This window comes from Podarcis vaucheri (assembly GCF_965113315.1).
Source record: "Podarcis vaucheri genome assembly, chromosome: 3".
Taxonomy (NCBI): domain Eukaryota; kingdom Metazoa; phylum Chordata; class Lepidosauria; order Squamata; family Lacertidae; genus Podarcis; species Podarcis vaucheri.
Genome location: NC_138761.1, coordinates 99652504 through 99666874, shown reverse-complemented (window position 1 = coordinate 99666874; position 14371 = coordinate 99652504). Strand labels below are relative to the sequence as shown.

The 14371-nt window shown below is 41.1% G+C and overlaps 1 protein-coding gene across 16 annotated transcripts in view; it reads right to left on the bottom strand.

Annotated features, from left to right (window-relative positions):
• MYT1L (myelin transcription factor 1 like) overlaps positions 1-14371 on the bottom strand; it is a 285138-nt gene that overhangs the window by 6273 nt on the left and 264494 nt on the right. For all 16 annotated transcript variants that reach the window (XM_082215422.1, XM_082215413.1, XM_082215421.1 and 13 more), the window contains 4 exons: positions 13786-13848; positions 10250-10333; positions 8479-8700; positions 1638-1729 (listed from right to left, as the gene is read on the bottom strand). In XM_082215422.1, coding sequence (XP_082071548.1) covers positions 1638-1729; positions 8479-8700; positions 10250-10333; positions 13786-13848 — 461 coding nt within the window. The remainder of the gene's footprint in view (positions 1-1637; positions 1730-8478; positions 8701-10249; positions 10334-13785; positions 13849-14371) is intronic.

The window sequence follows — 14371 nt, the reverse complement described above, 5'->3', positions numbered from 1 at the left end:
TGTACCCTATTTACTCCATGTGTGCTGGCAGATGCGAACACTGATTGAGGAGCTGCGACTGCCTGAGTGAGTGCGCTTGGGGAATGGAGGGTCTGGGTAGCCAGGGGGCGGCTGAGGGAACCAGGTGGAAGGGACAATGTCCAGACTGGGGGCTGCTGGGGGAGGGGAAGTACCAGACCAGTGTTTGTTGTGAGGCCAATAGTGAGGGGAGGCTGGGGGGAAAGAATATGGATGGCGGCATATATTTATCTATATATTTAATTGCAACATTCCGTGTATAAGACAACTCCCAATTTTAAACTTACAAAATTTGGGGGGAAAGATCATCTTATACATGGAAAAATATGGTAAGTAGCTTGCAAGGCTCAGAGAGGAAGAACTGGATGGTGGTATGGAAAGCATGTACAGACCCTCCCAACATCCCACTGTGCCATCTGCATGCGTAAGTGAAGGAAAGGGAGAAAATAGGGCATGTATCCAGCCCAGCTGTGAACCTTGACATTCCCATGGGGTGGAAAAGTCCTTCCACATTCTAAATTTAAACATACTAGTTAAACCACAACTTCTATCTGAGCCCATTTGCTCAAGTAACAGAGTTTGATGGCTGCCCAATGAACTGTGGCATTAAATTCATATTTCCATCTAATGTGCACTTTTTAGAAAATGCAGACTGTAGTCATTGGCTGGGGGTGGGGTGGGGAGATGACTGGAATCACTGAAGGTGGGGAGGACAAATTTGACCCTCCTCACAAGCTCCTGATGAAAACCACTTCCCCACAGATGCTATTTGAATGGGGGGGGGGGACTCTTCATTAGCACCATACAGCTAAGTTTTTTTCCCCTTGAGATATTTGTTCTTGTCTTTCTTTCATATGAATGATATGTAAGGTTACTGAATTGTTGCTCGACATCTTGGTTCTTTTTGCTCATCCATAGCTTTCTGGCATAGTTTTGGGTAAAAAAGGCAGGGTAAAAATGATGAAAATAAAATTGATAAAAGTATCCAAGTTTCATCATAACGCCAGATGAAGTGATTATATTATATGAGCTTTTCTGGCCATACATAGTATAATGGAGCAGATTAAATACCCATGCCAAATGTATAATTTGGGTTAAAGACAACAGGATATTGTGGGAATTTTAGACTTAATGGTTCCCTTTTGATGGTAATGTGGTATTTCAAAATCCAGCCATGCTAAATTTGGGGACCCTCTTCATCAGTCTGATGAATGAGGCTCTGTACTGGAAGGAGAGGAATTCTGGTAATTCCAAGTGCCTAAAGAACTTTGAGCCAAGGCTGCACTGCTTTGCAAACTTTCCTTGGAGTAAGATGCAATTAATACAGAGGGGCATGCATATGATTGTGCTTCACATGAGCTTTCTGCTTTACAATGGCAGCACAAATCACAGCATAGGTGTTCTCTGAAGCACGTTCAGAAGCTGATTTTTTGCAGCAGCAGCAAAATCCCTTCAGTGCCGTACACTGTAGCCCGATGGCACTTTCTAGAAGGACTCCAAGATTGTGTTCAGAAAGACTCCTTTGTAATACCATAGTGAGTAAATTATTCTCACAGTGAGAGAGTGAAGTAAACAGTGATAGCTGCGTCTCATTTAAACCACAACAATTAGCTATTTACCATTGCTAGCCCTCTGCTTTATTGTAAGCATTTGTTCTCCCGACAGCTTTGCTCTCTTCATTGCCGACGTAGCTCTGGGGCATCCTGATAGACTGTAGACAATAAGTGAGGAAAGAATTATTAATTGTAATAAGTCACGGGTGTTCAGTACGTCAGCTAAATCGACTACGGAAACAGAGTTACAGGGAAGGCTCTCTCGACTGCCACTGGTAAGGTGCTGGATTCTGAAAGAGAAGAGGAACTGTTCTCAGACAAGAAGAGGAAAAATATAAGACTTAAAAATGGAAAGGGGGAAAAAAAACTAGTTACTTTTGTACACCATGGTATGTCCCGCTTCTCTTTGTCTAATTGGCTGATGTTGCAATAACTTCATTCACTGCCTAAAAACACTGAAAGGTAGAAGAATGCTAGTTTTTCACTAAACAAACAAGGAGAATGGTGTCCATACTTTTGCCTCATATACAAAGGGTAGAGACTTATTTTTATAAAGAAAGCTGTGACTCTGGGGATTATAGTTCAGCTGCGGGGAAGATGCCCATGTTTATCTGTCTTAGAACCTAGTTTTTCTTACCAAATGACAAGAACACGCATTTCATATAAACCCAGTTTTAATAAATCACAGTAGTTATAGTTAGAACACGTACACCTTTTTGCAACAAATTTTCCCCACGGCAATGAAACCTATATTTATCATTCTTATTTAAACTACCTCAAAGGAATAAATATGAATTTATAGCTTGTATCTTATCCCAAATAAGTGATACACACCCTATTTTAAGCTTGAGGGATTTGAGCTGATTTCATTTCATTTGCAGGTTCAAATACAAATGCAGAAACATTTCCTACCATTGTGTAACAATAGGGCAGCTCCTGAAAAGTTTGTCACAAGTTCTAGATGAGTTCTAATCAAAAATCATATAACCATTCTGTATTTACAAAATAGTATGAGGGAAATTTTGCTGGTTAGGAATTTGACTGCAGGGGGTTGGGCTACTTCCGTCTTTACAATTCTGTGATTCTATGAAATATACTGTATTAGTAAGGGTATGCCAAGAGAACATGGCACAAACTAAGGACCAATTTAGAGTTTTAATTGTTTTTTTACAGTGTTATTTTTCTAGAAAAAGAGGTGTCAGAACCCATCGTGTATAGTATATAATATTTATGTATATTGTGGGGCAGATTGGAGTGAAGGCACCTGAAACCAGTCATAGAGTTTGCATTGGCCCTCCAAGGATTTATCCAGGAAATGATTTGGCAGGGCTGGCTGAAGAAATTTTGCTTCCCAAAGCAAATCACCACTGGCAATGGAACAGTGTCCTCTCCTACACTTGAGGGCAGTAAGCAAGGTTATGGGGTGCATACACAGATCCCTCACTATCTACTAAATCAGGCATAGGCAAACTCGGCCCTCCAGATGTTTTGGGACTACAATTCCCATCATCCCTCGCTAACAGGACCAGTGGTCAGAGATTATGGGAGTTGTAGTCCCAAAACATCTGGAGGGACATGTTTGCCTGTGGCTGTACTAAATGAAGCACCCACTTCATTCTTACTAATGGTTTGGTCCCACAGTCTGGTTAGAGGCACAAACCTTGGAGACTTGGCCTTTGGATCAAAGCCTTTGGTACTGCTGAGAAGGGGAAAGGGGGACACTCCAACCTGCTACTCCTGGATGAATAATCTACTAAATAAACCCAGAACAGAGAGGTGGTAGCCTGAGTGCACCAAATGGAATGAGAGCTTGCGGGCCTTGGGGACATCTAACTTCACCCTTTAAGGACAGGAACTTGCAGGAATGGTGCTATTTTCATGGAAGCTACTTTGCACGAATCTTTTGGTTTCAGGATCCTAGTAAGAGAAGGTTTGGGCCACTGGGGGTGGGTGGGTTGCCCTAAACAAACAACAGAAAGAAGCAGATAGGTTAAGGTGAAAGATGGCAACTCGATTGAATGACCCAGTTCTAGGTGAGCTGGTGGCCATCAAATTTTCAGCCAGTTCACTGTGTAGATAGCAAAATCACAGAATCATGGCCCATCTGATTTGTTGTATTTTTGTACTTTTGCTGTATTGCTTGCTTTATTAATATTCTGTTAACCGCTATGGAAGTCTTTGGGCCAAAAAACGCAATACGAATGAACCACAATGTAACATGTTTTCCCCATGTTTTTATCTTACATTTGGCTCATACTGTTGAATTGTAGGTTTGGGGACTATGGTGGGTTTGATATTTGCTGCTATCTACTGTTAAGATAGGGAAACGGGTGGCACTGTGGGTTAAACCACAGAGCCTAGGACTTGCCGATCAGAAGGTCGGCGGTTCGAATCCCTGCGACGAGGTGAGCTCCCATTGCTCGGTCCCAGCTCCTGCCAACCTAGCAGTTCGAAAGCACGTCAAAGTACAAGTAGATAAATAGGTACTGCTCTGGCGGGAAGGTAAACAGCGTTTCCGTGCGCTGCTCTGGTTCGCCAGAAGCGGCTTAGTTATGCTGGCCACATGACCCGGAAGCTGTACGCTGGCTCCCTCAGCCAATAAAGCGAGATGAGTGCCGCAACCCCAGAGTCAGCTACGACTGGACCTAATGGCCGGGGTCCCTTTACCTTTTTTTACTGTTAAGATAAGACTGACTGGGTGTGTGGAATCTAACTTTTGAGTTGTCCCTCGCTTTCTTGAGACTATAATCTTAGCACACACCTGGAACTCCTGAGCACTCTTTAAAATAGGTGGGGGGAAGACATGCCTTGCATGCATGTTTTTAATTTTATTAAAGGCAAGTTATATTATGGAGAAAAGTGAAGGAATAGAAAAGGAAAGCAAGCTAGTTATGCTTAAACTATTTGCTTGCTTTGATGTTTGTACTGATATTTTCTAATATATTGCTCACAAAAACAAAGCTGGGCCAATTTAAAGCCTGGGTGAGGTTCACAAATGTAAATCCAAATTTAAAAAAGGAGTGTATGAGACTGACTACTAAGAAGACAGGGCTCAGATTAGATTCAGAATCTAATCTTAAACCATCTTTAACCATCACAATTTCATATATTATGAATGCAAAGATTAGTCACAATATATTAAGGAGATCTTCCATTTTCTTGCATGTTATTTTATTTCCTCAGGCACTAGAGGCCGGTCATAATAATTAGTCTGGTGGAATATAATAAGGATATAGATTTATAGGCAGACTTCATTTCTGTTTATAGTGCTTTAGGGCATAAAATGCCAGCTAGTGAAGATAAATCAGATCTTATTTGCTTTACTCATAGGCCAGATTACTCAACTGTCACTTCCATAGTTCATCATCTGAAGGAAAGTTGGTTACTGTTTGGTGGAATACGCTATAATGGAATTTAGTCTCATAATCATGCATATTGCTTGAGTCTGAAATGGAATAAGGATTCAATCCTGTCACCAGTTGAATGTCGGTAACTAACAACGAATGAGCAAATGCATGACTTCAGTCTCATTGTTATCTGAGCTCTTTCACAACAGGGGTGGGAATCTCCATCCCACAGGCCAGTCTTGGCTCACCAAGGTGTCCATGTTGAGCTGTGAACCAATTTCCTCCACCTGGTGACATCAGTTGCTGGGTGCAGGGGCAATCCTTCACCAGCATGTTGCCTCAGCATGTGAGCATTGCAGCTTGCAGGGCTGCACTCTGACTCTCTGATCACTAGCTGGCAGGTAAAGCTAAAGGACCCCTGGACGGTCAAGTCCAGTCAAAGGTGACTATGGGGTGTGGCACTCATCTTGCTTCAGGCCCAGGGAGCCAGCATTTGTCCACAGACAGCTTTCCAGGTCATGTGGCCAGCATGACTAAACCGCTTCTGGTGCACAGAGGACTATGACGAGTGCCTGCTTTTGAGGCTAGCGCTACTGAGCTCATTTCTAGGTTTAGGCCACCAGCTTCTCAAAAGATTTATTTTTCATGCTGCAAAACAAACTTGGGACTATTTTGTTACAAAATTTCAGAAGAAGAATCTACCCTCTGTTTTTCATCACTTGTGGCTTTGACATGTTATGCTAATTATTAACACCCCAGAACTAACTCTGCACGCACGCAAATATCATCTTAACTAAACCGTAACATACTTGAAAGAGATGTGTAGCTGAGGTGAAGAGCTTGGGCTATATCTACTCTTCCAACAAAAATGGTCTGGGAATGGTAGCATGTGGAGTGCTACCCCCTAATTATCAAACTACAATTTCCTGGGATGAAGAAGCCAGTTAAATCTGCAGTGTAAATTCATTCAACGTATCTAAGAAACTTAATCGGAGGACACCCCTACAAACATGAGGAGAGGCTGTTTCTCACATGAAGAAAATATAATTAGTGCAGAATATATGTGCAAAGAGAGAAGAAAGCATTCAGTCTGAACAGAATTTTAAAATAAATAGACTTTGGTGCACAAGGAATTAAAAGCAAAACACATTTAACTCCCCAAAGTCACTCATTGTTCTAAAATAATTCCATCCAAGAGAAGCAGCGTTTCATCGGATTATTTGTTGGTTGTATAGGATAATATGCATAATCGCACATAAGATAGAAGCTTTTCCTTACTCACTCCTGAATCACAGATCCTAGATTACAAGTGGGATTAGTCTGTAATCCTACTATGGTACACACTCTCTCTCTCTTGTGTGCTTTTTCTTAAAAGCATTCTAATTCCTAGTAATACTTAAGTTGGTTTTCACAAAGACATACTAATTCATAGTTCTGCCTACTTTGGAAGGAACATTCACATGGTTGGCACAAGGCTTAAGCATCCAGGTGCGCTAAATTGTTTCTTTCCTTTGTCAGAACGCGTTATCAACAAACCCCACAGATTGTGAAAAGATTTATCCTGGAGGCTGATACATGTCATATGCCTAACTCACAAAGATGTCCAACACAACAGCTCAGAACCCAACAACACACCAGGCAACAATGACAGGCTTTCCCAGCCTTTGTCATAGAGTTTTAGTCTTGTTTTAAATGCATTTGCTGCTTTCGTGCTTTTAACTGTTTTTCATTATCTATTGCGTTTCTCACCTTGAGGTGGTGGTTTAGAAGGTGATTAATAAATTAATTGTATTAAGAATAAGAGTAATGGTGTTATTGTCTTTGCTCCGGTCTTGGGTCTCTGAAAGGGAGGTCTTTCCAGGCTGAAGTACTACAGAAACTGCAGTGGCATGCAAGCCCAGGAGATATGAAAAGGAAGTAAGCTCCATAGCACTTACATAGGTATGATCTTCTGCCTTTGGCTGGTATGCTTCCATGCCATAACCATACACAGGAGCAAACTAGGCAGTATACTATATGGTTCATTGGAATAGAAATTTATTGTTTTTTATATATTTAATAACAACATTCCTATTCCATTGCATAAGAACGCTTCAGGAATGATAGAACTATTCTGATTCTCCTCAGCCCACCCAGCCTTCTCCTGTGTATGGAGGCAGAACAGGACAGGTTTGTTTCGGCTAATTCTGATTTGTTCCAGCTCATTCTGCATTAAGTATTAGATATGTGGCTGTTTAATATGCTTTTCTTTCCTAAGGGATCTCTCTGTGTATATATATATATATATATGCAGGTTTTGGTGTCTTCGGGTGTCTTCCCGTGTAGATTAGATTAGCAACTAATCTACACTTAATGACCCACCCAGTGGTATTCAGAATATCACTCATGAAATCACCCAAGATATCCCTCAAGTAATTAAGGAACAAAAGAAGAAAAGGCACACTAATCTAGGAACTTCCTTTCTGCCCAGAACGTTGGAGGCTATACACCACACCCCTCAACAGTATTTATAGGAACTCAAACACCAGACTCTGCTCTGTTCCAGTAACAAGAAGCCGAAAGCACCAGCCTGAAGATGACGAGTGAGACCTCGTCGAAACGTCGCACAGACACCCCGACTCTTACACGGGAAGACACCCGAAGACACCAAAACCTGCATTCCTGTACCCGTGAAAATCTACGAAAGCAAATATATATATATATATATATAATCAACAGTCACAAGTTTTGAAACTGCTCATTGGCATCACCATCAGGACGATACCAATTAGCTACCACTAATTGTTCTATAGCAGCGCATTCAGTAAAAGGGCTAGTTAACATAGGTAAAACATTTTCCCCTTTCAATACCTTTTCTCTCTCTCTTCAGAGTTCTTGGGTTAAGGCATGTTAGAAGAGCATCTTTGCTAACTTTGGACAGGTGAACCACGGGCACACTATGTTCTGCTAGCAAAAAACTTACAAAAACCATGGAGGTTTGTACTTGGAGACGGCGCAGATTAGAACATCTAGTTGAGTTTAGGCAAATCTAAGCTGCAGATTCTGTAATAAAATCAACATAAGACTAAAACTAGCTGCCTTGAAAGTTTATCAAATAAAAACCAAAGATTGGTACACGGCACTTATTTGTTATTTTGCTTTAAGAAAACAATATTGGGCTCGAATGATTATTATAAGATTGATAGGCTCGAATTTGTTTCAAGGGTGTCATAAACATAAGCTAGGTAGTTCTATCTAGCTTCATACCTAAGAAATCTTGGTTGACTCTTTTTTTCCACAGAATAACGTGTTAAAATTACCGTATTTTTCGCTCTATAACACGCACCCGACCATAACACGCACGTAGTTTTTAGAGGAGGAAAATCCGTAGGCATGCCACCCGTAGGCATTCCCTCCATAACACGCACAGACATTTCCCCTTACTTTTTAGGAGGAAAAAAGTGAGTGTTATGGTGCAAAAAATACGGTAATTTAAAGAGACTTGCACACTGCGGCCAATGGAGAGCTTATTTCAAATAAAGTACAGTTAGATGGGGGGGGGAACCTCTGCAGTTACTTACCTCCTATGTGTAAGAAAACTACCACTGACATGTCCTGAACCATCACATCCTGGGGTCGGACATGACATACCTTCCGTCTTCACTGACTTCCAAGAAAACTGGGAGCCATTCAAATACCCATCCTTTTGCCTTTTAGTAGCTAGAGGGCATCCTGATGCACTACGGTGAGATGCATATTTCCCGGTTATATGACCCTGACCGTCACAACCAGGAACTGGACATCTGGATAGCAGATAGATGAAATAAACTTTATTGTCTTGCCATCATATACCTGGCAGCCTCTACAACAAAGTCAAAATAAATCTCACATAAAAAAAGAACAACCATGCTTTATGGCTTAAAAGAAAAAGCAAACAGCAACAACAACAACAACAACCCCCACCAAGAACACCAACAAGAAATGCAACACAAACATAGAAGATGCTAATGGAATTGGGAACATTCCGCTAACAAGCTCTGTGTAAATGTAATGTAATGTCAACACAGTGGGATATGGTAACCGCCAATCTAGCAAACCTTTGTTACTGACCAGGTCTGCACATAACACCAAGACATGTTTAAGAAACCATGAATTAACCATAAATGGTTCCACAGATTACCAAAGGAAGTTTGGCTTATTTTCCCAAAGTTTAGTCTGATTTCCAGCTCCTCTTCCCTTGTGTGTTTGTAACATGGTGAATGTTGTGGAGTGGGGTGGCCAAACAAACCACTATTAAGGAAGGGCGCTAGTTTCACACAGTGCCAAGCCATAAATGAAATAAACCAAGGTTTACCAATCAAGAACAAACCAAGGCTTCTTAATGTGGTTAGTTGGCAGTAAATAGGCCATGGTTAAGTTGCTGGCATAGAATGCTAAGCCATAATTTAATGAACCATCATTTACTAAAGCATGGCTTCGTGTTATGTGCAAAACCAGATTTGTGCCTCCCTAGGTGAGAAACAGTGAACATGCTTCTTAGTGATAAGATCCCGGATTTTTCATGCAGACTTTGCCAACTGCTTTTCTAAAATAGGAGTTGTGATTAGAACTGAACGTTGTGTGCAGGTTTGGCTCTGCTTTTGTTATTATGAAACAGACACACAAAAAAACAAAAACAAAAAAAACCCCTTATGTTTCTCATTGTATTTTCAATTGCCCCTTAAAATGGCAGCTTTTAAAAAATTCATGTCTGGTGCAAGGTGTGGGCAATGAACCTAGAGAGCCATACAATATTATAGAAAGCCTCAAAGAGCTGGGGAGGCAAATGGTATGCTGTACATACAAAGAAAGCGGCTGTGTTGCACAGCTGCCCTGCTGTTGACTATAGGAAGAGAAAGCATCCATATGCTCTCCTCAAATTTCTCCCATGGCGTGAGTGTCCGAGATTCTAGATTATAGATGGGCAACAGACTCATGTGTGCATATTCTTGATCAAAAGCACAATGCACCCACCAGCTTCTAGTTCATTTGTTCATTGTCTTCAGTAGAAGTATTTGGTCAGATGTTGAATGAATACTATGAAAGCTGCATTTAATTCAAATCTTTCCAGACACATATGTGTTTGTGTTTGTATGCATATATGTGTGTGAATATATATGAGTAGATATATATGTGTGTGTGTGTGTATTTGTGTGTGTGTGAATGCATGTATATATGAAGTCGTACAGATTTAAAAACAAGGAACTTGAATGTAGAAGCGTCTTTTTGTCATTCAAATATGTATCCAAGAAGAAAACAGGCAGACGAGATAGCTGAGCATGTTCATAAGAAGTTGACTAGATTCATGCTTACCTAATTGGCTCTTGATCTTCCTTGTCTTCTTTGCTTTGTACTATCCTGATCCCACTTTTCTTTGCTCGTGGACAACCAGAAAGACTGAATGAAAGAAATCATTTCAAGACTGAACACCTTAATTCTAAAAATAATTCTCTTAAGCGTCCTAGAGAATTAAACTTTCTGCAAACGTTACTTGCAGACGACATCCTTTCTGCATTGACTTTAGCAGTTCTATTCACACCACAAGAGGGAGCCCATGAATCATGATTTCCTCTCACTGCGAAACAAAATTGCCTTCCAGGACCCTTATGGACCAAGACCCTTGGAAGACAAGGACGACTGTGCATTAAATCTCTTGCTAATAGTGTCTCCAGCTATGACACTGATGGGCTTCAGAAGAACATGAGTCGAGAACGTCAAAAAGCTATGTGTAATTTATGGCCAAGGGGGAAGGGAAAGGTAAAACAGAGAGGCAAGTGGTGAATGAATCATTTAAAGAAGACACAAAAACCTTTTCAATTCCCTTTCCCCATGTTATATTATTTATTAACACATGGGGATGCCTTTCTGTTTTCTATAGTGTAATTGGAGGTTGTGATGCATTCCTTCTTTCTTATGAAGAATTCGAAACTTTAGGGCTGGTACTTGATGCAAATTGTATTGATCACAATATCAAGACTAGAATGTGGCTTCTCATTTTTAAGCAGGAGTGGTTTGCAATGTGAATGAGGCCCAGGCACTTTGAGGCCTACCATTATAACACATACATCTTTCTTATACAAAAAGAGTTTGAAATCACGGTATCAATTACAATACATATCATAACATTTCTTATACAAAAAGTTTGAAATCACTGTATCAATTACAATACATATCAGGCTAGTTCCCTTTTCAACCATTATGTGTTGCTCGTGCCTGAGTCTATATATGTACAACTTGTATATGTAGTCTGGGTCTTGCAGAATTAACATTCCCTGATTACATGGAGTCTAAATCATGCATGTTGTCAGCACACAGGCCCTGTGCAAACAGGCACAGCTAATGCAAGGAGGGTGGGGGAGGAGACAGCAGGTTCAACCTCAGCTCCCCTCCACATATTCATTGAAAAATAATGTGACCAAGTCCAGCAAAAAGCCAGAAGTTAGAAAGGGTTAGGAACTGCAGATTATATGAAGCGTATGCAGACCAGGTGCCAGAGGTGAGCTAGACCAGGCACTGGTCAAGGACCCAGTTGGCTCAGAAGGGTCCCCATTGGTCTTCCCTTGTTCATCACTCTTCCTGCTGGGCCCCCAGATCAGTTTCAGTGCTGCAGTTGTGGCTCTCACCCACCATGTTTAATTAGTCCAAATGCACCAGCCCTATGCCTCTAAATTCTTACAGATCTATTTTATAGGAATAGGGAACCACAGAACTTTATGATGTTTAACATCTAGAATCCCAATGGGACCAGGACTATAGACAAACCCTGTTCTGGTTGTGGTGGGTGAGTGGCGTTCTTTGGTGACACCGTGCCAAGGAACCCGTGAAGTCTACTGCCAGCCCCATTTATAGGGCTGCTGCAGAAAGGAGCATTTGCATCAAAGCTCCCCCCCCCCTTTGTGTAGGAATACAGTATCATCACATTTGCAAACTTTCTTGTTGCTGCCACCAATGAATGATGTGGACTGGGAATGAAGAAACTTAGAACATAATGCTGTCATGACATATGGTAAGCATATATCTACATATTACACAGGGAAGAGACTCTGACACAGGGATAGAGGTTTTAGCCATAGGCCCATGGTGCATGTCATGTGTACTCCTGAATTTAGTTTATGAGAGGCCTTTTAGTAACTGGGACTTGGAAACTGAATCTCCTTGGTAACCTGATTCTAAAGGTGGGTTTTTGAACAAAATAAATCAGGATTCCTGGAGGCCCAAGTCACCTCCCAGATGGTCATGTTTGCTTCTTGTAACTTCTCCTAAGCTGCATGTGCACAATACATTTAAAGCACCCACCCAGCCCTGCAAGAATGCTGGAAGCTGTAGTTTGTCACTCACAGAACTAGAATTCCCAGCACCTTTAACAAACCACAGTTTACAAACAGCCCTGGTCACTGATACATTATTTTAGAATAGGATTAGCAACAAGGGTTGCGTACACACTGTACATTTAAAGCACATGGCTTCTCCTAAAAAATCGTCTGAACTGTAGTTTGTTAAGGGGGCTGGGAATCGTAGCATAATCCTTTCTACCTGCGAACGTAATCCTTTCTACCTTCCTATGGATATTGGCATGTGCTTAACTTACCAGTAACCAGACACAATTAATGTAAGCACATTTTAAGGCTATTGACATGATATGAATTGGAGCAGCTTGTGTATGGACCAGCTGATGTGGATGCGAATAAATATGGACTAGCTGAAATATCAAACAATAAGAAAACAATTTCCATAAAGTCCTGGACATTTTATTATATATGGTAGATTATGTCAAGAACCGCATTAAACCAAAACCTGTAATGCTACAGCAAGAAGTGATCTGTCTGCTTCAAATGCTATGTCTAAAATGAAACTTCCTAAGAAGCCATCGCTTGGATCTTGAGACTCTGAGAGCACAAGTCAAATGAAAGGATCCTGCTGTTGGCAAGAAGCAAAGGTGGGAGATGTTGATTTTCACTGAAGCCCCCTGAAAATCTTGCCCTGAGTTTTGGGGAACACTCTGGAATAATGTGGGAGTAATGCAGGGGGCTGCAGGTGAAAGGAGGAACTGATGTAATCCTCTTGCTCCATCTCAGTTGTGAATAGTATTAACCTTCTGAAATCCCACAATGCTAGAGACTCTCATTGTTTGTCAGTTTGTTTTAGGAGGGTGGCTATCATCATCATCATCATCATCATCATCATCATCATCATCATCTTTTTAAGCCTTGAAAACTGGTAATAATTCAACCGTAGCCATGTGCCCCTTTTACAAATTTGTGATGGTGCTTTTTTGACATTTAGGTGTGCTTTTTTTGTGAGCTGTCCGGTTGAAAATGCAGGCTGAGATATAATTTTTTCAAAAGACAAACAAAAACCAGGAAGTATCTGAAGTAATAAGTAGGGAGATAGGCACCTGTAGCAATATTTATTTTGTGTGAGGCCAAACTCCATGTGACAACAGTCACACGCTTGAAACAATCATTCCAATTGCTTTGGGACTTTTGAACCCTATTATCCTGGCACCTTAATTTGTCTGTGCATTTGATGTGGCTGAATTTTGCTGTGGTGTTTGTTTTGAGTCTATAAATGAATTGTAACTTTTTATTTAATGTTGCCATTACCAGTTTTCAATATAATGAGTTGTTTGTAGCTGAGTATCGATTTGTTTTGAGACTTACTCATTTTTACAATGGTCTTAGTTGTTGGCTGGATCTGTTGTGAATACACACTGAGTGCAGTAACTGAAGATACTTGACAAGCACAGCTCCCCAACGCCCTTTGCTGGTGGGCTTGGTGATTCAAGACCAAGACCAAGTCGACCCATGAAATGGAAATCACTGTGATAAAGAGCTCAACATTTTACATACCTTCGATGTGAAGCATAATTTCCAGTAATATGCCCAGAGCCATCACAACCAGGTGTGGGACACCTGAAAGAAACAAGAGTCATTTGAATAACTTGTTTGGGAGACATAAAAGCCTACATCATCAGAAACCTTGGCATTTGCCCAGTTGGGCTTGCAGTGGAAATTCCATAAAGCCTCTTTCACTGAACATTTGCCAGAGATAAAAATAAACAAAACCCTTCCAAAGGCCTATATAATCATGTATGATTTTTCCAGTGGCCAACCAGATGGGAAGCCCACAAGCACAAAATGAGTGCAATAGCATCCTCCTGCTTTTGTGTTGAAAATGCTATTAATCACAAGCATAAATGTGCTTGTTTTTAGGTCACCCAGTGCCAGTTCCAGGTTTGGGATGGGGGGGGGGGTGTCTTTTGGATAATATTCTTTCTGTGAGCTTGCCTCCTTGTCTTTGCCATTGTTGCTTTCGTCCATTCACTTGCTTTTCCATGGGCAAATCTGACCACCTACCCGAAGGGAGAGGACAAGGGTGTGTGTGTGTAGAGATTTATTACCCCACCTCATTCCTCTGTAAGGGGATGAGGGCAGG